General features: G+C 38.6%; 1 protein-coding gene across 1 annotated transcript in view; it reads right to left on the bottom strand.

Moving 5' to 3' along the window:
- Positions 1-3011: 3011 nt before the first annotated feature.
- The window catches only part of LOC134616533 (contactin-associated protein-like 4), a 139975-nt gene continuing 121026 nt past the window's right edge, over positions 3012-21960 (bottom strand). The window contains exons 19-24 of the mRNA XM_063461394.1: positions 18268-18492; positions 16606-16739; positions 14440-14527; positions 8788-9006; positions 7381-7452; positions 3012-6074 (exon numbers count right to left, since the gene is read on the bottom strand). Of these exons, the coding sequence (XP_063317464.1) occupies positions 5878-6074; positions 7381-7452; positions 8788-9006; positions 14440-14527; positions 16606-16739; positions 18268-18492 (935 nt within the window). The 3' untranslated portion in view covers positions 3012-5877. The remainder of the gene's footprint in view (positions 6075-7380; positions 7453-8787; positions 9007-14439; positions 14528-16605; positions 16740-18267; positions 18493-21960) is intronic.

Raw genomic sequence — 21960 nt, 5'->3', positions numbered from 1 at the left:
TATTGTTATATTGTTAGCATTTACCTCCACACCATAAAAAGCAGGAAGTAAAATAATGCATTACTTTTTAAAAGTAATGTGTAATTTATAATATTTTTTTCAGCGTAACAACTCCAGAACAATTTTCAGGTGCCTTTATCTAACATGTGAATGAACATCAAGCAAAACTATAATAACGCAAAGTTAAATTAAAACATATTTGTTGCACTTTGTATATTTTGCAAAAATACTGTATGGTTGTGACAAACGTGCACAGCACACCATTCAGGAGAAACGCTCGGTGCAGTTTTAACACGACATTGCTTTAAAACAGAGGCAGCTCCAAAGCTTCAACCACTGTGTGTATCGAAAATAACCAAAGGAAGGGAGCTACATAAAGCCCTGTGAGTCACAGTGCCATCGCAGATGAAAAAGCCAGCACATCAAAGCTCTTTCAAATGTTAACCCAGGATGACAGTCTCTTTCCCTCTGCTGTCAACTGATTGGCGAAGAGGGGAAGAGACTGGTATTTATCATCCTAATCAGACGCATTAGATGTATACCGCACTGCCCACAGATGAGACTGAATCCTTTAACGAGTTTAAATTCTAGTTGGCTGTAGAGATTATTTGATCCGTTTGATGTTTTCTTCAGCGAGTCTCTGATATCACCGCTGATGCTGAAGATGTCAGTTATCAGCTTTACTTGTGGCCTCTGATCACAACCAGTAAGCGGATACTTAAATGAATCGAGCAGGGACCACTGATGTGCGGCAGCTGAATCATATCATAACCTCAGGCATCTTAGCGCTTGAACAGAGAGAGGCGCTAAGTGACTCTTCACAGGCAATCACTTTGTCACCCTCTGCTCCTGGATGCCACACGGCTTTACATATTTCTCTCATCTCTGGGATGTTAACAGCCATCATAAATGTCAGCACTGAAGGATGAGCATCCTCCCACACTCCAGTTAAAAGGAACACACATAAAAGATGTAAATGTATGTAAATTGTTATGGTTATTGAGGGGGAAGTCTTTGCTGTATGTCACATTCATTTAACAAAGAAACAAAAGATCGCAGTGGTTTACATTTTTTTTGTAAAGAATCCTACCTCAACTAATTTTCTTTCATTTTGTTTCGGAAACACATGTCATCGTCCTGCAGAACCCTTCAGATATGTAAATGTAAGAGCAAATTGATTCACAAGCACAATTACTGTTTAACACTCCTGCAATTCGTGTGTAAAGCATGAAAACATGATAGGTTTAAAAAAAAAAAAAGCATTGTTATTTATTTTCATCAAACAGGCCTTTTTTGTTGATAACCAAACAACCAGAGTTATGGATGAAAGCTGTATATTTCTATTGCATGTCACTCACACTCACATCACTGTATTCACCAACACTACAGATACACTGACAACATTTCATCGTTAAACAAGTGCATTGTCAGAGAGAAACTACACCACTGTCAGTCAAAAAGAAAAATACTGAAGAATAAGACTTTAATTACTCTATATTTATCTTAAAGTCAATAAATCCCATGAAAAGGTCAAATTTCACTTCCCCAAACTTTTTTTCTAGCCTCAGTACTGTTGAAAAAACAAAACAAAAAACTAACTTGAGACCACGGTAGTTTACCGGGACTTCACTACGTACTTTATTTGTTAGCAACTCAGTTCAGCAGTAGATTCACACACAAATACTTTAGCAAGCATTTCCCATAGCAGGACAGTTTATGCACAGACAGTATAAAGGATGGACGTAGCCACTCTGATTTGGCCTGTTGGTCAATAAAGTCCTTTTATGAAGCCTTGAGTAGAGCATTTCAAGCCATTTGAAACCAGATGCAATGAGGGAGGGGCAGTTCTAACAGTGAAATAGTGTGCAATGAGCATATCTTTGATAAGTCCCTCACAACTCTCTGGATGACAGTAATTTACAAAATGGGCTTAATGTTGTTATTCGTTATGGCGAATGACCATAAATCCATCAGGGGAATATTTACTGAAGTCACACAGAGCAAGGGAGCCAGGGACTGTTTTCTCATAGACTTCTATACAACTGTAAGTTTTATTGAAACTAGAGGAGTTGCCCCCTGCTGGACAATTAAAAAACTGTAGGTTTAAGGCACTTCAGTAATGCTTTTCAGACCTGGAAGCTATGTCCATGTTTTATCCTGTCTATGGGTGCACCTGTGTACTGTGTTCACGGTAACAAAATGACTCGTCAAAGTAAAGTCTCACTGGTAATGATTACTTGTCACAGAGAAATATATATCACAATTAATATCAGTTACCTGTTGTTGTTGTTGTTGTTTTTTTGTTATTGTTTTTTTTAACTTCACAGAGTTTGATGTCAATAAGAAAACTGCATAACTTCAGACCTGGTCACATGATGTAAGTTTCATCAAATTAATAATATTAACCACAACCTGCTAGGGTAATGATCTAACGTGTCATCAATGCAAAGTGAATTGATGCAAATTTTTTGCTTTATTTTAATCACATTAATTTAGGTTTATTAGCCAATTTTCATATTTTCTCAACATTTGAGAGAAGGTAGAGCCAGAGATCATAGAGGAAGGTTTTGTAGGTTGTTAGCTATGTTGCATCAATCACTTCTATTTAGATTATCAAAAATAAATAAATAAATAAAATCGGGAACTTGAAATTTAAAATACATGATTTTAAATATGTATTTAAAACGTGTAAGTTAGTGAGTGGCCAAACCTGATGACAATGAGGACTTCCTGATTTTTTTTTTGGAAAGTTCTTTACTCAGTTAATCTGTACTGACAAATATGATGACGAAATGACAGGCAGTGTAAACAGCCCGGTACACAATTAAACTAAAAGACAGTCAAGAAGCTGTAGCTCATAGGCTAGTGGAGCATTAAGAATGTATAGTTCTTGTGGCTGTGCTCACATTACAGGCTTTGCTGCACATTTCTGATTTTTAACTCGTTCTTTTTTACTCTTTTAGACAATTTTTTAAAGTAACAAACTTAATTTTTTTGTTTTAATCGTCAGAGTTTGATACATTGAGCTCAGTAAAAGATCAAAGTATTGGACCAAAAGTTCAGTAATGCTTTGAAAGCAGCGGTATGATTATTTCATTAAAGTCCATTAGTGGGTGTGAGGGAGCCAAGTGGAAGTCAGTAGGAGTGGCATGTGGGAGTCTCGGGTATGCATGCTCTCTAGAGCAGCGGTCCCCAACCTTTTTTTGCGCCACGAACCGGTTTATGCCCGACAATATTTTCACGGACCGGTCTTTAAGGTGTCACGGATAAATACAACAAAATAAAACTAGTACCGGTAACGAAAAAAAGAAGATTTATTCATAACACACGTGAAAAGACCCAGGAAAACCGAGTTAACGATAAAAACGATAACAAAATAACGCTGAAAACCGATAAAAAGCCTGAAAACCATACATTTCACACCTGAGCCTCAACTCTCGCGGCCCCATACCAAACGACTCACGGACCGGTACCGGTCCGAGGCCCGGGGGTTGGGGACCGCTGCTCTAGAGTGTCACAGATAATATTCCTATATTCACGGGGCTTAAATTTGGCGAACATGCAGAGCATACAGGATAACTAGCCCGTGCTTTATTTAGAACCTGAATGAAAGAGCCACAATTTTTAATACAGTATCCAGCTCTCTTTAATACGTCCACTTGATGACAACAGAAAATATACAACAGGAAGTGGGATGTAACCTCCCCACCTCCCACACCAACGGTGTAATATAATATAATTAGTGCTGTCAGCGTTAATCTCGTTAAAATGACGTTAACGCCATAACTGCATTGATGCTGCAAATCTCCGTTAACGAGTTACTGCGGATCGCCCCGTGCGTGGGGCTGCACAGCATCAACGCGTTAGCATGATTAGCTCGTTAATGCATTGACGTCGTCCAGTTATGGCGTTAATGTCATTTTAACGAGATTAACACTGACAGCACTAAATATAATATAATATAATATAATAACGCAATTTTCTAAAAACACAGGCTTCCTTTAATTCTCGTGTGACCAGGTCTTCATCCTTTAAATGACAAATTAACAAAATTCTACATAATAGTGTAGAAAATGATCAGCCTCAAATGTAACATGGTTGTAATCTTGTTCGTCGTGTTAAAATGGTTTGACAAAACCAGAGATGCTCACAGTGACAGTTTGCACACGGTTTACACAAATCACTTCACAAATCCCACATTAGTGACTGGTGCCAATGTTATGCTGTGTTTGCAGAGGAAACTTTTGAAAATGTTCTTCTCTGGGTCTTGAGAAACGTCTTATTTGCTTTATACATATGCAGCGTGTCATCCAGCACAGTTCAGTCTGTATGTCAAAGTTACCTGTTGAGCCTAAGTAATCGAGTGCTGCACTGCAGTAACTTCTGCTGCGAGGACAGTCAGTGCTTCTTCACCAGAGAATGAACTCTCTGGAATCAAGAATGGGACAGACAACAATGCAAAGAAAGAGATGAATTATGCACTTTGAAGATTTAGCAACTTTTGTCATTAAAATCCCATCTGTGCATTGGGGTCTCTCAGAGAGACGGTGGTGTGTGTGCGTGTGTTGATAAACAGCTGCTGTTGGGCCTCTCTGCTTGGTGGTGTTTTCATTATAACCATGTTTGCTTGACACAGTCTCTCAGATTATCTTTCAGTCTTATTATTCTCCTCTGTCTCTGCTTTCCATCAAATCACAATCCACCTGTCAGATCAGAGCAGATTAGCATTTCAGAAACACATTAACCGTCTCTGTGTGCAGTGAATGAGGTGACAGACAGCCACACTGTTACCGCCAGCATTAAAAACTTCCCCATTCAGAGACATTTAGAGCGTTTGGAGAGGATGCTCCCAGCAGGCAACATGCAGCAGGGGGGAGAAAACTTTAATAAAAGAAAAATATATATAAAAAGCCAGGAAACTACAAGAAAAGGTTTAATGTTGTGCTGTGCTCAGAAGAGAAAAGAAGAGACTGAAAAGGAAAGAAAGGAGAAAATGAGTCCCTACTGTATAAAAATCTCTTATCTCCACAACTGCAGCATACCAACAGTACAAATGCAATATGTGCTTATTCATGAGTGAGCAAGACTGTTGACTTTAAGATGTCACTTAAAAAGGACCAAAAAATCTGTTCTAGCACAGCATGGCTGGAGAGAAATCACTCAATAAAATGTATAATTGAAATGCTGACAAAAGCAGTTCATAGATATTTGTCAGAGGAATTTAGTTAACAAAGTACAATTGTACAAGCTCGCACAGGTTTCCTTTAAAGACATCTTCAAGGTTCCAGAAACTTGAAATTGTTATTCTCCCAAAACTTCCCACATAATAAAAAGGCATTACAAATGAACAAATGCCAGCACTTACAGAAGTAGTCTTCCTGAGGGCCTGATTAAGGGACAGACTTTTCCACTTCCAGTTAAGCAAACAACATTCATGACCCTCATAAAAATGTACCATCAGCCAAATAACTGCAAACACCCTGATTCTCAGGAATAAAGAAATAAAGTTAAATCAACCCATAAAAAAACAAAACAAAAAAACCCCACACAAAATACCTGCAACCTTTGAATATGACAGAGTGACAATACCTAGAGACTGCTGTAGACATAATTTCCAACATATACATTTTTTTTTTAAATATTTATAGTAGTGGAAACAAGTTTGTCAACACTTTTTAGGTCCAGCACTGTAGTCTGTTTGATTCACTATATACATAATATACAATAAAAGACAAAACTGTTCCTTTTATACGTTCTCTATTGGGTGGAGCCGCTGCGTTGTGGCTCAGTGTGCAGTCTGAAGTGCTGAGGGATGACGGACAGTCCGGTCTGCACCCCTCCAAAAACCACCATCTCATCAGGCATTCAGGATTCTTGTTAAATGATATACTCCTTTGGGTTTTCACAGGGGACGCTCTGGGAATCAGCCTGGTTGCTAAAAGGAAAATCCTGGCTGTTTTCCTGCCGGACTTCCTTCACTTGCTGGTTTCGATATGTCTCTTTTCTCCGGTAGAGGAATCTGGCCGTTATTGCCAGCCCAGTCACAACCACAAAGATCACAACAGCGATGACACCTGCAGGGCAGACATATCCAGGCATTCAGGTTTGGACAGGTCTTTTATGTTATGTAGCCCGCACTTAAACTTTGTATTTGAATCAATGGAGTGGACTTAATAATACACAATAGAGTTTAAAAGCACTACAAACTACAAGCCTGAGAACTACTTGCAGAAATCACAACAAAGCTTGCTTAACAGAGATCAGGCTGTGTTTCAGAGTAAAAGGCAGTCAAACCAAATATTAGTATGACTCTATCTCTGCCTTATACCCTGCAAGTCCTTGTATATTTGCACATGTTTCAATAAATCCCTGCACCTATTTGAGGTGGCTCAAAACCTGCTCGCAGTGCTGTTTATTAAAAGAAATGTTAATTAAAGAAGGTACAAAATAGTTAGTGCTGAGCAGCTGCTGTTGGGTTTGTTGACACAGAGTGGATATCTCATCTCAGGGACAAAGATATAACACAAGAAGCCCTTTAAAAGGTAAACACTAACATTTTTATTTATTAAAGTCTTACTTTTCTTATCTTTGGCATTTTATTCCTATGTAGTGTGACTGTAAGTTTGTCAATAACAGTAACACGCTTTGGAAATCACTCGTCAAAAAAACATAAAGAACTGTCATCATAAGAAAGCTGGAAATAATTTTATGTCCTGCAGTAAAACAGCTAATACCTACAGTCCTATAATTTGATTAGACAATGAACTGAGTAGAATCCACATTGTAATTCACTTGTAAATCTCTCACAGTGCTCACAGTCTCACAGTACATTGTCTGCCCATCTCTCCTGGGTAAGTCAGCTTTCTTGCCCTGCAGTCTGGTTGTTCTAATCTAACTTCAGCACACACTGAAGAGAATTTCACACATTTGTACCCAGCTGGACTCCTCTGTTTGACACATTTCTTCATTCAGAGAAAGTCTCATCTAATTGGAATTCAAAAACAGAAATCAATTTTGCGCTTTACTACTTTGGTTTTAAAACTTTTGAAGATAACAGTATGAAAGTTTCAGCAGAGGTTTGGTTAGTTCAGCTGCCCTTTGTACACTGAAACACCAGACTCTCTCACTTTTGTCTCGCTACAACTTTATGGGAACACTTTGGAATCAATCTTCATTTTGAATCATTCTGGAGAGAAGTGGGGGGATGTAATTTAGTTCAAATGAAATATTTTGCTCATCATATCACCTTTGCCAAAAACCCCTTATCGCTGAAATATTGAGTCTCACGTAGTTCAAGAAAAGTTCAACAGCAAAACGCAGCAAAACAAGGTGAAAAAGGTTCACGGTATAGTGAAGTATGTTTAAAAAAAAACACGGTACCTCCAATAAGAGCCGAGTCCGTCCTAATGGCATTGATCAAAGGTTGACCTGATCCTGCTGAACCAGACTGATCTACAGCAGAGAAAGAGAAAGGATGAGATAAAGACGGAAAAACGAGGCAAATAGACGCAGTAAGGATGAAAAACCAAGGGCAACATGAATTAAAAGAAGAGATACAGAGAGCTATAATAGAAAAGCGAGGTAAGGTAGATGAATAGAAGAATGAGAGGCAATAAACAGGTCAGACAAAAGAAATGGACAAGGAGGGCTATTTAGAGAAACAATAACACTATCATAAAAACAGATACAAAGCAAATACTACAGCAGCAATTTAGACGACTGTTTAAGGAATATAAAACTGGATGAAAACAAGACCGGAGGAACTGTTTGTAACTCCCCTGTGTGGGCCTAATTAATTATGTTATCAAGCACATTGTCATTTGTCGCCCCAACAAGGTGTACAAATTTAATGAGACCATAATGTAGCTCACAAAAAGCAGCTCCCATCAATAAGACACACACACGCACGCACACACACAAAAAACACACAATGACATTTTAGTTTTTATTTGGTTAGCCTTCTAACCTACTATTGCACATTTATCATCACGTTAAAAGGGTCGGAAATTATTAGGCGCTTAGGCCAGCGAGAACAGCAGTTGCATTTAAAATGAAAGGGCAGAGGTATCCTCTGAATGTTTTTTTGGGGCGTGTTTAATATATTTTTCCAGAAATATTAATAGAACTCCCATCTGCAGTGAGCAAAAGTACAGCACCCTGGGTGATTCAAGGGCTCATTCAGCAAGGCTGATATTTCCAGTGCAAGAAAATTGGGCTTTCGCTTTTTATGAAACAACTTTCCAGCCATGGCATGAGGCAAGAATTCACTGTTGAGCCTCTATTGACCTCCCATCCCACCCTCTGCACATCACGTCTTCTCCAAACTGCAAAGCACACAGCGGGCTATATGACAGCTTGATTGGACCCAGAGAAATAACCATGAGCTGGAATGATAAATTCTGGCTGGAGGATTTCTGTGTACCAAACAGTTTACATGACCATCCCTTAGAAATATATATATATATATATATATATATATATATATATATATATATATATATATATATATATATATATATATATATATATATATATATGTATGTGTGTGTGTGTGTGTGTGTGTGTGTGTGTGTGTGTGTGTACACACACACACACACACACACACACACCTACTTGACAACAGCAAATAAGTTCTGCAGGAAAACAGCATCTAGAATATGTTTTTAGAGTTAGTTATGGAATAGAGCAAGTCTTTTGATGTTTAAGACTCTAATAATTTGTGAGCAATTTAATTACCATAAAACAGCTTCTTCACAGATGATGCAAATGAGGCTCCTCCTTTCTTACCTGACAGGTGGTGTGTGTTCTCAGCTGCATAGGGATTGGTTGAAGCTGCAGAGCCACAGTTTGATTGGACTAAAGGTCCAGTGATGATGACAGGGCTGGTGTCTGAGTGGAGAAGAGCTGCTTTCAGAGGACTCACGGTGTTAAAGTGAACCACCGACAGACAACCAGTAAAACCGAGGGACGCCAACTTGGCCAGGTCTGGATCCAGTTCATCAGATTCTGGGAATAAGAAAATATCAGACTCTTAAAATAAAATATTTTTTTGTGACAACCATATAATCCACTTTTGAGAGTTTTGCCCTTTTGTCGATTTTATAATAATTTGAAAGTGTAACTTTACAAATCAACCAGCAAGCCTTGTGCAAGGAGAAGGATCGCTCTGCTTGCTGGAGGCGAGTTGTTGTACAACTGCCATGTGCAAATGTGAGAGTGAGATAAGCTCAGTGAACAAATACAGACGGGGACAAAATTGTTGGTACCCTTCAGTCAATAAAAGAAAAACTCACATTGCTCACAATGCTCACAAAAATAACTTAGATCTGACAAAAGTAATAATAAATAAAAATTCTATAAATGTTAACCAATGAAAGTCAGACATTGCTTTTCAACCATGCTTCAACGTAATTATTTAAAAAATAAATGCATGAAAAAGGCCTGGACAAAAATGATGGTACCCACAACTTAATATTTTGTTGCATAACCTTTTGAGGCAATCACTGCAATCAAATATTCCTGTAACTGTCAATGAGACTTCTGCAGCTCTCAGCAGGTGTTTTGGCCCACTCCTCATGAGCAAACTGCTCTAGTTGTTTCTGGTTTGAAGGACGCCTTTTCCAGACGGCATGTTTCAGCTCCTTCCAAAGATGCTCAATAGGATTGAGGTCAGGGCTCATAGAAGGCCACTTTAAAATAGTCCAATGTTTTCCTCTTAGCCATTCTTGGGTGTTTTAGCTGTGTGTTTTGGGTCATTGTCCTGTTGCAAGACCCATGACCTGCAACTGAGACCAAGCTTTCTGACACTGGCCAGCACATTTCTCTCTAGAAATCCTTGATAGTCTTGAGATTTCCTTGTACAGATTCAAGACACCCTGTGCCAGATGCAGCAAAGCAGCCCCAGAACATAACAGAGCCTCCTCCATGTTTCACAGTAGGATATTGATATGCTTCATTTTTCCGTCAGTGAACATAGAGCTGATGTACCTTGGCAAAAAGTTCCATTTTTGTCTCATCTGTCCACAGGACATTTTCCCAGAAGCTTTGTGGCTTGTCAACATGTAGTTTGGCATATTCCAGTCTGGCTGTTTTATGATTTGTTTTCAACAATGATGTCTTCCTTGGTCCTCTCCCATGTAGTCCACTTTGGCTCAAACAACGACGGCTGGTGCGATCTGACACTAACGTTCTTTGAGCATGAAGTTCAGCTTGGATCTCTTTAGAAGTCTTTCTGGGCTCTTTTGTTACCATTTGGATTATCTGTCTCTTTGATCTGTCATCAATTTTCCTCCTGCGGCCACGTCCAGGGAGGTTGGCTACAGTCCCATGGACATGCTTGTCTATGATTTTCTTTCTCATCTCCTGAGACAACTCTTTCCTTTGCTTCCTCTGGTCCATGTTGAGTGTGGCACACACCATGTCACCTAACAACACAGTGACTATACATAGGCCCACTGACTGATTACAAGATTGTAGACACCTGTGATGCTGATTAGTGGACACACCTTGGATTAACGTGTCCCTTTGGTCACATTATTTTTGATTCTTTTCTAGGGGTACCATCATTTTTGTCCAGGCCTGTTCCATTTATTTATTTTTTTAAATAATTCAGTTGAAGCATGGTTGAAAAACAATGTCTGACTTTCACTGGTTAACATTCATAGAATTTTTATTTATTAAGACTTTTGTCAGATGAAAGTTATTTCTGTGAGCATTGTAAGTTTTTCTTTTATTGACTGAAGGGTATCAACAATTTTGTGCACGTCTGTAACTTATTGCTTCGAGTATTTGAGACGTGCATGTCTTTGCTTTTTTTGGCAAGAGTTTAGTGAGAAGCATTGTATCACTAAGAAATGTGTATCTATTGTCAGCCGTAAGTTAGCTTCACCTTGTAAGTTTAATCTATAGTTTTACAATTTACTGGCATGCCACAGCGGCCAGACCTTGCTGTTTGTCTTATTATCAGACTGAACTTGTTAACTTGGTTTTAGGACTAACTTTAAATGTAAATTTAAAATGTAAATGAAATGCTTTACATTAAAAGAAGCCATCATTTCAACAACAGCTTTAAAAATATAAACCTTATGGTTTCCATAGGACAGTTTAGTTAATCACTTCAGATAACTGAACTTTTAACCTTTCAGAAGCTTGCTCTGTCAACCAATAGGATGATCTGACACGACAAAAAACACGACAAACACTGACAGGTACATTGATCCTGCTTCACATTCCCACGTTATCAGAGTGGGACAATAGTGGCAGCTCATTGACTGTAATAAGGACACACACAACCTCACACACACTGTCAATACAACACAAACCGTTCAGCTGGTCAGCTTTAAAGTCTGCATCCATCACTCCGTTTGACACGTGCACTCTCCAGCTCTTTCTGTTCATTTTATTGACTTCAAACTCTCCATCATTCACCTCTGCTCCTTCACAGCAGTGTAAACAGCAGCTGTGAAAGCCCACATTACTGCTGGAAACAGCTGCATCACTATCTGTTCAGATGACTGAGAGGTGACTGTGGTTTAAGCAGCACACATCTGCATGTTGATGAGAGCAGCAGGAGACACTGGCGCAGCCTGTAAGCTCCTCTCGGCTGATACACTACAGCCACTCTCTCTACCCCCACTTTGCTTCTGTGTATTCCTTCCGGGTCCATTAGTTAGGCTGATGGATGACAGGGTTCGAGGGGAGTGACAGAAAATCCACTTTCCTGCTGCTTTTCAGATCCTGATCTAACTCCCGGCCTCTTCTGGTTTGACAGAGGGGAGGACCGGTCACATGCTGACATGACAGGGTTAAAACCCACAGTGGAACACTGAGCAGATTTACTGCATAAAGAAAAGGATCCTGAGGGGATTTGTATTAGTTGTGTAATAAGACCGAATGAGTGCACGGCTTCTATTACATGTGGATTTCCATTATTTTGTTAATTGTTGTTCTTTTAAACTGTTAAAGATTTTGCCACAGTTTTTCAGTTCTTACATGGTGCAAAATTCTACATTATCTTATGTTCATTATATAGCACGTCCTGATGGATGCCCCGGATGAAAGGCATTTCATTCGGCTGACTCATGTTTCACTATTAATTGCAGAGTGTTACGTTTTAAACCACCAGTGTGCTGCTGTGACTCTGAGTCTTATCAGAAAGCTGTGACCACAGCCTGCAGCCTCACAGCACCTCGTGTTATTAACAGCTTATATCTCAGCCTGTCTTTGATGGTACTGCTCAGGGAGAGCATGAATAAGTCATGACAGAGCCCATTTCTCCCTCACCCCAGCACTGTTACAGGTCCCAGTTCAAGAGTATGCATTGGAGATCAATGAAGATGTGGTTTACACCTCCCAGAGAGTGAGTACTTTTCCCCAGGTGTAAAATCTGCACTTGTGCATTAAAGCAAACACAGTTCTGGTTTAACCTCACCCACCAATCATGGTAAACCCTCGACGGAACCCCATTTGCCAGAATAAGTATCTATTTTTGGATGATAGAAAGGTAAAAAAGGAAAACATTTGTATTTATTTTAGTTGTTATGTAATTTTTAAATATCTACATGTCTAAATTGCACATACTGCGATAATAACATGCATTTTACTATAAGTGAAGTAGTTATACCATCTGAAGATTTATGCTGTTTACAGATTATACTGTGTTGACCGAACCATATGTTTTAAGGTTTGCAATACTGTATTGCTTTATGCATACATTGCATTATACAGAGCAATGTTCTGAATATTTATCCTAGCCTCATTAATAGAAATGGGATGGAAAAAATAATGGAAGTGTAATGCAATTCAGATTAATGGCAAAAACACAAAAAACACAAAAACTGAATCCCATATTCTCCATTAACTTAATATTTATGAATCCTTCTCACCAGCACATCCTTATACTGGGACCAAACAGATCATATCCATAATTAAAATGCAAGAAGTACCAATTTGTGAATATTAACAAAAAGATTGTTTAGTAGTACCATGATTTGCATAAATGCACCATCGTTGTGTTTTGTTTCATTTGCATAGTATTTGGTAGAAATAGAAATATCCTTTATTGTCCCTCACTAGGGAAATTCACCTGTTCCAACAGCAACGCGAGAGAGAAATGGAGCAAAAAAATAAAAATCACACAACAGTAAAAATAAAATACAAGTAAAAATACAAGAAATAAGAGACTGTACAGGGCAAATTTACAACACAAGAAAAAAAAATACTGTAAAGTTAGGGTTTCAATAAAATAAGGGTCACTAATTGAAAAATCTGTAATCCCAGATACGTTACTGCAAAAGGCATGACGTTCAAACTCCCCAGCTGTTATTTGCTGAGGGAATTTGTCAACCTCATACAACAACACCTGCATTCATCTTAGACTGATTTTTAAAAAAATATAATTTAACTGAATTAGTAAACCCCCACACTATGAATGTCTCTTTGTTCAGTGCTCAGTTGAACAGTCAACGTTCAAAGACGTTGGCCCTCACGCAATGTTTACGCAAAGTTTTATGAAGACTGATCGAGTTGTCTCAAGTTGAGAGTGAAGCTTCTTAAAGCTCAAGTTGTCTGTTTGAACTAGCTTCCAAGCTTCCATTAATTACAGAAATAATATCGTCTGTGACGTTTATAGAGATGCTAAAAACAAGGTTTAAGTGCAACAACTGGTGAAGCCAAGTAAGTCATGCCTACACTCATCATATTTCAGGCTTAATACACATACGCAATGATGTTTCCTTTAGCTTGTTGTAATAAAAAATTTTCCCACAATTGATGAGCATTAAAATTAAACATATTTCCTGTGTAGTTTTATGTTCAATTCAAATTGGTTTTATTAAAAAGCGCCAAGTTACAAGAGCTTACACTGTAAAGACACTAAAGTAATACATGGAAACCCCAACAATTAAACAATGTTTAATCAACAATATTGTATCGTTAGCTTTATTTTTTCTAAAATCTTGTTTCTATTTTTATTTAAGTTAACTGAAATGTTTTTTATACCTACTTTTTAGTTTTAGCTACCTATAATCGCCTGTGTTTTATAGAGAAAATGGACAATGCCATGAAACACTTTCAGGACATCATACATTAAAGTTGATATCATTTATGCTTTTTTTGGCTTCTGAACTATGGCATCTTTTTTAAACGAAAGATACCAGAAATGTCTGAACATCAGTTCCTGCAGCAGCTATACACGAAGTTCAGGGTTAAAGTCATGATTAAAGACATTTTTCCATTTTGCCTCAGTCTTTTTTTTTTCCAGATAATCTGAATAATCAGGCTTGCTGAGAACAGCTAAAGCTACATTTATTTCTTTAAGTTTCCCAAAGCTGAGTGTGAAATGAGGCCAAACACCCCAGAGCTGTTATTCAAATGAGTGTGAGTCTGAGTGTTCTTTAAGTAAAAGGGCTTCTTCTCTATTTTTACAGGCTCCTCACTTACCGTGCACTCTGCCCAACACCAGCGACTTCACAGAGTTGAATTCCCCATCAGATGTCAGATTGAACTCTTCTCTGGCATTTTCATCAATCTGAAGGAAGAGAGCTATTTAAATTATTTAAATAGGAAAGTTTTGTTTTAATTTTGGCGACTTTGACCAGCAGGTGTGGCACGAGAAAAACATCTTACAGAGTTCTCCGAAACAGAAACGGTATTACGAGGTACTCTAAACGTGTTTCAAATTTGATTCAAATTTGTTTAAAATGGATGTAAAACTATCTCCATCACCTTATGACTCATATACTGTATGCTGCTAAAGATACAACAATTCAGTGTGATGGAAAGTGATAAGAAGAAATGTGCCTCATAGTTTACTGGAGCCTCACAACGCAGTGAATCAGGAGGCTACACCCACGCAAGACAAGGTCACCTTGTAATTTATCTCACAGTTGATAATTATATAGGCATTCTGGCTGCTGCCTCCTGGTTAGATAAAATTTACCTCATACATCATCTGAGGCTCTTGTTAACAAGATAGGAGATTCAGGAGATCCAGATACGATGAAGATGCTTCATATTTCATCTGCGCCTTATTTAATGGGCGGTTTGTCCGTGCTGTCCTGCTATAGCTGCATCCAACTACTGTGAGTGGAAGTGAAACTAAATTGCTGACTAGGGCTTAAAACAAAGAGGGATTTTTTTTACAATACTGTAGTGCGGTCCACACCAGAACTGCTTGTGTGTGTGTGTGTTATTGCCCTTGAGATAAGCTCCTCATTGGCAAAGACATGGAACAAAAAAAGTTTATCTTAAGTAGCTTTGCACCTCATCTTCTTTATCTGCGTGTACAAAAGCACATCATCGACATAAAAGGAGCAGGTTTTACGACACAGTGATGCATGACTTTGCATTATTTATGGAATAATTTTAGCAAGTGGCTCAAGCACCATTACATTACTGGTAACGATACTGGTTACTGGATCATCACAATTAGGATATTGTATTTTCACTAATCAGTTATTATTACTGACTTTTTTTTAGAAAATAAGAATAATCCAACTTTGTTATTGTGTTCTTAGTCCCTCTCTTTGTACATAAATTAGGCTTAAAATGAGAGTTAAGAGAGCTGAAAGGACAGCATAACTGCAGGAAATTTAAAGAAAAAGACCAGACTATTACCTGTGTGTAGTATTAACATAAAAACCCAGATTGCAGATATCTTTGTTTTTTTCGTAGTTTTGTGTGAAGAACGACTAAGTTATTCAGGATGTATTTCTTTTCCAGAAATGGACAGCAAGCAGAATTCTTTTCTAACCATCTCTTAAAGTCAGGCATAGACTGAGCTGTTGCAGATGAAAGATGACATGTGTTAAAGAAACGTGGTGATATTTTGTGGTTCCAAAATGTTGGCATTTACAGAGTTCAGCAGTGACTCTTATAACTGCTGAACTCTGATGCAACGCCTGTTGCATCAGGCTAAATTCTGGAAGTGTCAGAAGAATCACTATACCCATCTCACAATGAGACTGCTGTGACTGTTACGAGCCACACCTGCTAATCATTCTGGAAATACAAAATAAAATGATTCTCAGTGTGTGGTTCAAACATGCAAACTAAATGTTTCCAGCAAAGAAGAAACTCTTGTCGAGTTGTGGCAGCAGAAGCTTGTTTGTATGATGTGTTTTCTGGTGTGATAATGACAGTGCAAAGGAGCAAGTAATATGGAGAGAAACACCCTCGGGATTGCTACCGTGCACTGAAATTCTATAGTAGATATCACCTTTACAACAGTCTGCAAACAGTGAATAAAACATGATGTTGTGTACCAAAGTTTATGAGATCCACAATGATGAAAGATCAGTTTGTAGACTTTTTAAGGGTTACGAAGCGAAGGTGGTAAGGATGTGGCCAAAGGTTTCTAATGGAATGTGTTGCTGTTGTCACTCACATTAACTCTGGAAACAGGATCATTTGTATTCTGCTAATCTGTCTTTTGTTCCTCCAATGTAAGAAAACAACAACCTTGCAAATTTGCATTAAACGCCGGACTTGTTTTTTTTTTTTTTTTTACCTAAAACAATACCGACGCCTTTGTGCGAGCTGGATTTCTTTGTACTTTGCCAATTTGCAAACTTGCAGTAATTTCATGAGCTGATGAGGTGTTTTTACCTGCACAGACACAGAGTCAGTTAGCCTCTTGATGGTAACGGTGTGAAGCTGTCCATTGGCCACGTTCCTCACGCTGCTCCTTAACACTTCAGCATCTCTGCTGCTGTCCAGCTTGTATCTTACCTCCAGCTTATCTTTATACATAACAGACAAACACACATACTCATCAAATAATAGTGTTACAACTCAGATATATGAAAGAAGTAACAACATTTCTACACTTTCACAGAAGGATTTGAGATCATCAGCATTAAGTTAAGTCTTTTCCTGAAAATTAGGCTTTGCTACGTTGTATAATCTTCACCAGCAGGGCAAACATACATTTAATCCTTCATATATGGATCTGAATGTTTTGAAGAAGTTGTTGTTCTATTAATTGAGATTTGCATATTAAGAGGATAAGCGCTAATTCCCCATCAATAACAGAGCTAATCCAATTAATTCCCCTAATAGTCAAGCATATTAATTGGAGATTTATCAAAAGAGTGAAGATTAAAGATTGTTTTTAAAAACTAAAGTTTTTTTTCTCACATCTGCAATATTTCCATAAATCAAAGTGAATAAATCATATCACAAGGTCAAAATTACAATTCAATATCTTCTTTTTGAGGTGCTGAGGAGAAGAGGGAAATATTAAAGACCTCCAGGTACCAGCTACTGCTCGAATAACAATAAATGTATTCTTTAAAAAAGGAAAAAGGGCCCTAAGTGAAGCAGTAGTGCTCGGGCTGAGGGGGTTTAACTGCAGTCAAGGATAAAAAGAAATGAGCCATCTTGGGGCAAACAAGAGAAAGCTCTCAGGGAATTAATTGGACGCTTCATTTTAAGAGCATTTACCTGACGACTCCACGGTCAGCAGCAAATCTTAATGCCCTGCTGTCCATCAGCTTTCTCTGAGTCATTAACACCAGAAAAAATCCATTTATAACTAATCTAGCAGCAAAGTGCCAATTTTATTAGACTCCTGGATGCTGAAAATGTAATTTTCAACTCAAAGTGCCTCGTACCACTCTTAAAAGTCAAACTCACAACACAATTATTTCACACAGAAGCTAAGAAAACACTTCAGCATGTTTCCGGCTCTTTTATTCAGAAGTGCGCTGACCTGCCTCCTATTATCGGCCGACCTAATCCTTATTCCTGCAGTGTCACTCATTGGGTCTCAGAGATAAGTCCAGAAAACGCTTTATTCTTAACTTGAGACAAAACCTAATAGCTGGCAAAGCTGGCTGTATAGAAAATGCTAAAGGCTGACGAGGCAAATCCAGAGAGAGGAGTGATCTGACAGATTTTGATGATGCAGAGCAGGAAACGAGGTCAAAATCAGGAAAAGTTGTTAGGAATGAATAGGCGAGAACAGGAGAGAATAAAAGGAGAGGAGAAGAGAAACGAGAGGAGCATCAATTTAAAAAATATAACTAGACAAAGTTTAGGGAGAAAAATGAGGGCTGGCATTAAAAGTTTCTGAGGTTTCAAAACTTAAAAGTTGGGAAAACTAAAAGTGGAGTTAGCAGGGGTAAGACTGAGAAGAACAGTGTACAAGGAGGATCAAGACACCTCTCAATTAACTTAAGGAGGAGGATAAGGAAAGAAAGGAGATGAGATCATTAAAAGGAAAACAAGAAAAGAGAAACAAGCGTAGGAGGCCTGTGCCCCTCTTACCATGCTTGCTGATGAGCACAGCCAGGTATTCTCTGTAGTAGGAGCTGACGTAGAGCAGCAGAGCTGGACTCTGGTTCGTCCTGAAGCTCAAAGAGATGTTCTCTGCTCTCAGTGTCATCTCAGAGTAGATGGAGGACGGCAGAGCGCTGCTGTTCCTGCTCAGCTCATAGGGCTCCTTGAAGGTGTAGCTGACTGATGTTCCAGGCTTGAAGCTGGCTGACACCTCTGGCAGACAGGACAAAAATAAATAGGCGAGGATTTAGGGTGCTGTTCAAATTAAACATTAAAAGAGTTAAAGAGGTTATATAATAGTGCAACAACATCTTATTGTTGTCATACATACATGAAATATATGACTTTCTAATAATAAAAAAAAGTCAACTGACACAAAATTTTAAACTCACATTGCATATTTTATCATCATTCTGAGGCAGCGGTCCCCAACCCCCGGGCCACGGAGCAGTACCGGTCTGTGAGTCGTTCGGTACTGGGCCACGAGAGTTGAGGCTCAGGTGTGAAATGTATGGTTTTCAGGGTTTTATCATTATATTTTTATCGTTTTTATTGTTAACTCGGTTTCCCTGGGTCTTTTCCCGTGTGTTATGAATAAATCTTCTGGTTTTTTGGTACCGGTACTGGTTTTATTTTGTTGTATTTATCCGTGACACCTTAAAGGCTGGTCCGTGAAAATATTGTCGGACATAAACCGGTCCGTGGCGCAAGACAGGTTGGTGACTGCTGTTCTGAGGTATCAAAGGTCATTGGAGCTCAAACTTAAACTTTTACTTATCTACTATTTTTCAGTCCTGCGCAACGAGATCAGCCTTTGGAATGAACCCATCAACCTAAAGTATCATTTTCTTTCTCTTACCCGGGTCCAGCTCGCAAAGGTAGGGGTTTGAGGAGCGATGCCCAGGGTGTCCTCCTAGCTGGACATGCCTGAGCACCTCACTTATGAGCCATCCTGAAGACATCACAGCTAGATGCCCAAACCACCTCAACTAGCTTCTTTCACTGTGGAGGAGTAGTGGCTTTATTTAAACTCCCTCTTAAATGAAAGCTCTAAGGTATGAAGTTTACTTCTGCTGCTTGCATCCACAATATCATCCTTTCAGTCACTATTCATAGCTTGCGGCTATAGGTAAGCGTAGATTAACTGGTAAACTGACAGCTTTGCTTTCACTCTCAGCTGTACCTTTACCACAAGAGAGTCGTACATTGTCCACATCACTGCAGACATGTGTGAGTCTGCAGAGCGAGTGAGGTGTGTTGCCTCTGTGTGACAGAGTGAAGGTCAAGTACCCCGCCTGAACTAGCTGGATATTTGAAACCCACCTTATTTGTTTTACCAGTTTACTGACGTCTCCAGAATTGCAGTTATCAAAAATATCATTAATAATCTTCTGCTTTTCAGCTGATTGCTAGAGCATTAGCAATAATTTGAAAACTTCACATCCTAAGTTTTTAGCCTACATGAAAAAGATTCTAGTTTGAAAAGTGTTAGCTCTGCTTTCAATAATGTAAGAGTAAACAAATTATTTCTGGGGCACAGAACAATAAATATATACAAAATTATCCCCATAGTGTTTTCCAACTTTAATTAACTTCAAATGAGGGCTGTGGTGTAGGAAGGATCGTGCATGTCTTATTACTTAGGAACTTTATATTTCTAATTACAGAAATTAGTCTTTAGAACTTCTTGCTTTCATTTTCCAACCAGATACAGAGATTAACTTTTAATATATCAAACACAGAGTGTGTCACTGTGACTCACAAAGAGAAACAAAGCGTGCATCAGCATCAGCATCAGCATGATGTGGGAGATCAGTAGATATCGGTGTTTAGTGGGAGGAGGGCTAAAAAAGGACAGATGGTTGAACTCAGTTATTGAACTAATGGAGAACACAAAGGTCAACGTGGTGACGCACTGTTAGTGACTTTAACATCAAAAACAAATCACTAAAATAGACTTCAACCATATGAAACAGTAGCTATCTACATCAAACCGCATCAAGTACTTCTTGATGGGTGCTGAGTAGCATAAAAGCAGAAAAATGTTTTCAGTAAAGTATAGGTTCTTAACCTTCAGGCAGCAGGATAAACACTCACTTGTAAGTGCTTTGGCATTATTTCAACTTCCACTCCATAAACCTGAGGAATTTCACCCATCTGTATTAGAAATAACTCTGAAAGACTAATTTTCTATGGTGAGAGAGACAATCAGGACTGATCTTCACAGTGAAGGACTCTTCTCAGAGAAATAAAACTAACCTACATACCTTCAAACTATGCTTTAACCTTAGTGTGCGAGATGTATAAGGCAGCTGCGCTGAGGGAAGGGGATGGAGGTATGATGTGACACTGTGCAGCATACTGTAGAGTTTAGACAGATCCTCTGGAGAGGGGTCAAAGCAGGTGACACCACTGAAGTAAAACCCAATCCAAACTCTCTCTTCTGAATATCAAATGATTTGCCATCTCCAAAACTTTTGCTTTTCACACAGAACAGTGGTTATGGTCAGGATGTTACAAGAGAGCTAAAGACAGGGGAAGGGGTTCACTTCATATTTCACAGTCTTATCTTCTGTTCTTCCCACCCTCAGAAGAACTTGTGTTTGGTTTCTTTACCTGTGTGCTTTGAGCCAGTCAGCAAACTGCAAAAACAACTAACCATAAGGTCTAAAAATGCCTTAGAATAGAAATGTTCTGGTTAATTTAAAATTTATGTGTGATTATAAACCTCAATATGCACAATGAAAAGCATGTGCGTCAGAATAGTTCTGCATGGGGATCCTGACATAGGCTACTTAGATTAAAATACGCTTGTGCATTGATTAGCTCGATGCTGTTTTGAATCCAGGTCAAACTGAACAGTTATTTTTGTATCACAAATAGTCATTGTGATCTTTTTGCTCGGTGTTTTAGATTTGAAAAGTAAAAGTGTCACGATGAGCTGTGTGACTGGAAGTGGCTGGACCCAAGTGCAGGCCCCCGAGACAAAACATTAACTTAAGACGGCAGCTTTATTTGCTGGAAACACAAACTTGGCAATACAAAAACACAACTCAAACTAGGATTTCTTAACTAGACTGGGAATGCATGGCGTGGCATGACATAACCTGACGACAGAAGACGAGGGATATACACACAACTAACGTGGAGGACGCAACGACAAGTACAGACTGACAGGGGCTAAAATACACTAGCAGGAAGATGAGGAAATGAGGAACAGGTGGACACATAGCTGGAACTTATTAGGCAAGACAAGGAAGTAAAATCGAATACACTTACATGAGACAAGACCTTCAAAGTAAAACAGCAAACATGACAGGCACAGAATAGACATTGAACTAAGCCTAAGAACAAACTCTTAATCAGAATAACACTGAAACCTAGGATTATCATATTCAAAACAGGACAACTAAAGAATTAGAAAAACCATAACACAGAAAAATACCAAAATACAAGAAACTGAAAATGCTGGGTCAAAATGACCCAGAACCGTGACAAAAAGTATTTTAAATGTCAAATAAGATGTCGCGGTTTGTTTCTAAAATCATGCTTCCATAAAGTTTAAATCTAACATTAACTAAGCATTTTTTCATCAACGATGGAGCGCCTTTAAGACATTTTGGTTATACTGGACTTTTACTCTACTCATTCGACCTCAGGTGTCTCGTCAATAAGAAGCTA

The sequence above is a fragment of the Pelmatolapia mariae genome, linkage group LG18, assembly GCF_036321145.2.
Source record: "Pelmatolapia mariae isolate MD_Pm_ZW linkage group LG18, Pm_UMD_F_2, whole genome shotgun sequence".
NCBI lineage: Eukaryota > Metazoa > Chordata > Actinopteri > Cichliformes > Cichlidae > Pelmatolapia > Pelmatolapia mariae.
Note: the sequence above shows the minus strand (reverse complement) of the source record. Positions and strands in the feature narration are given on the sequence as shown.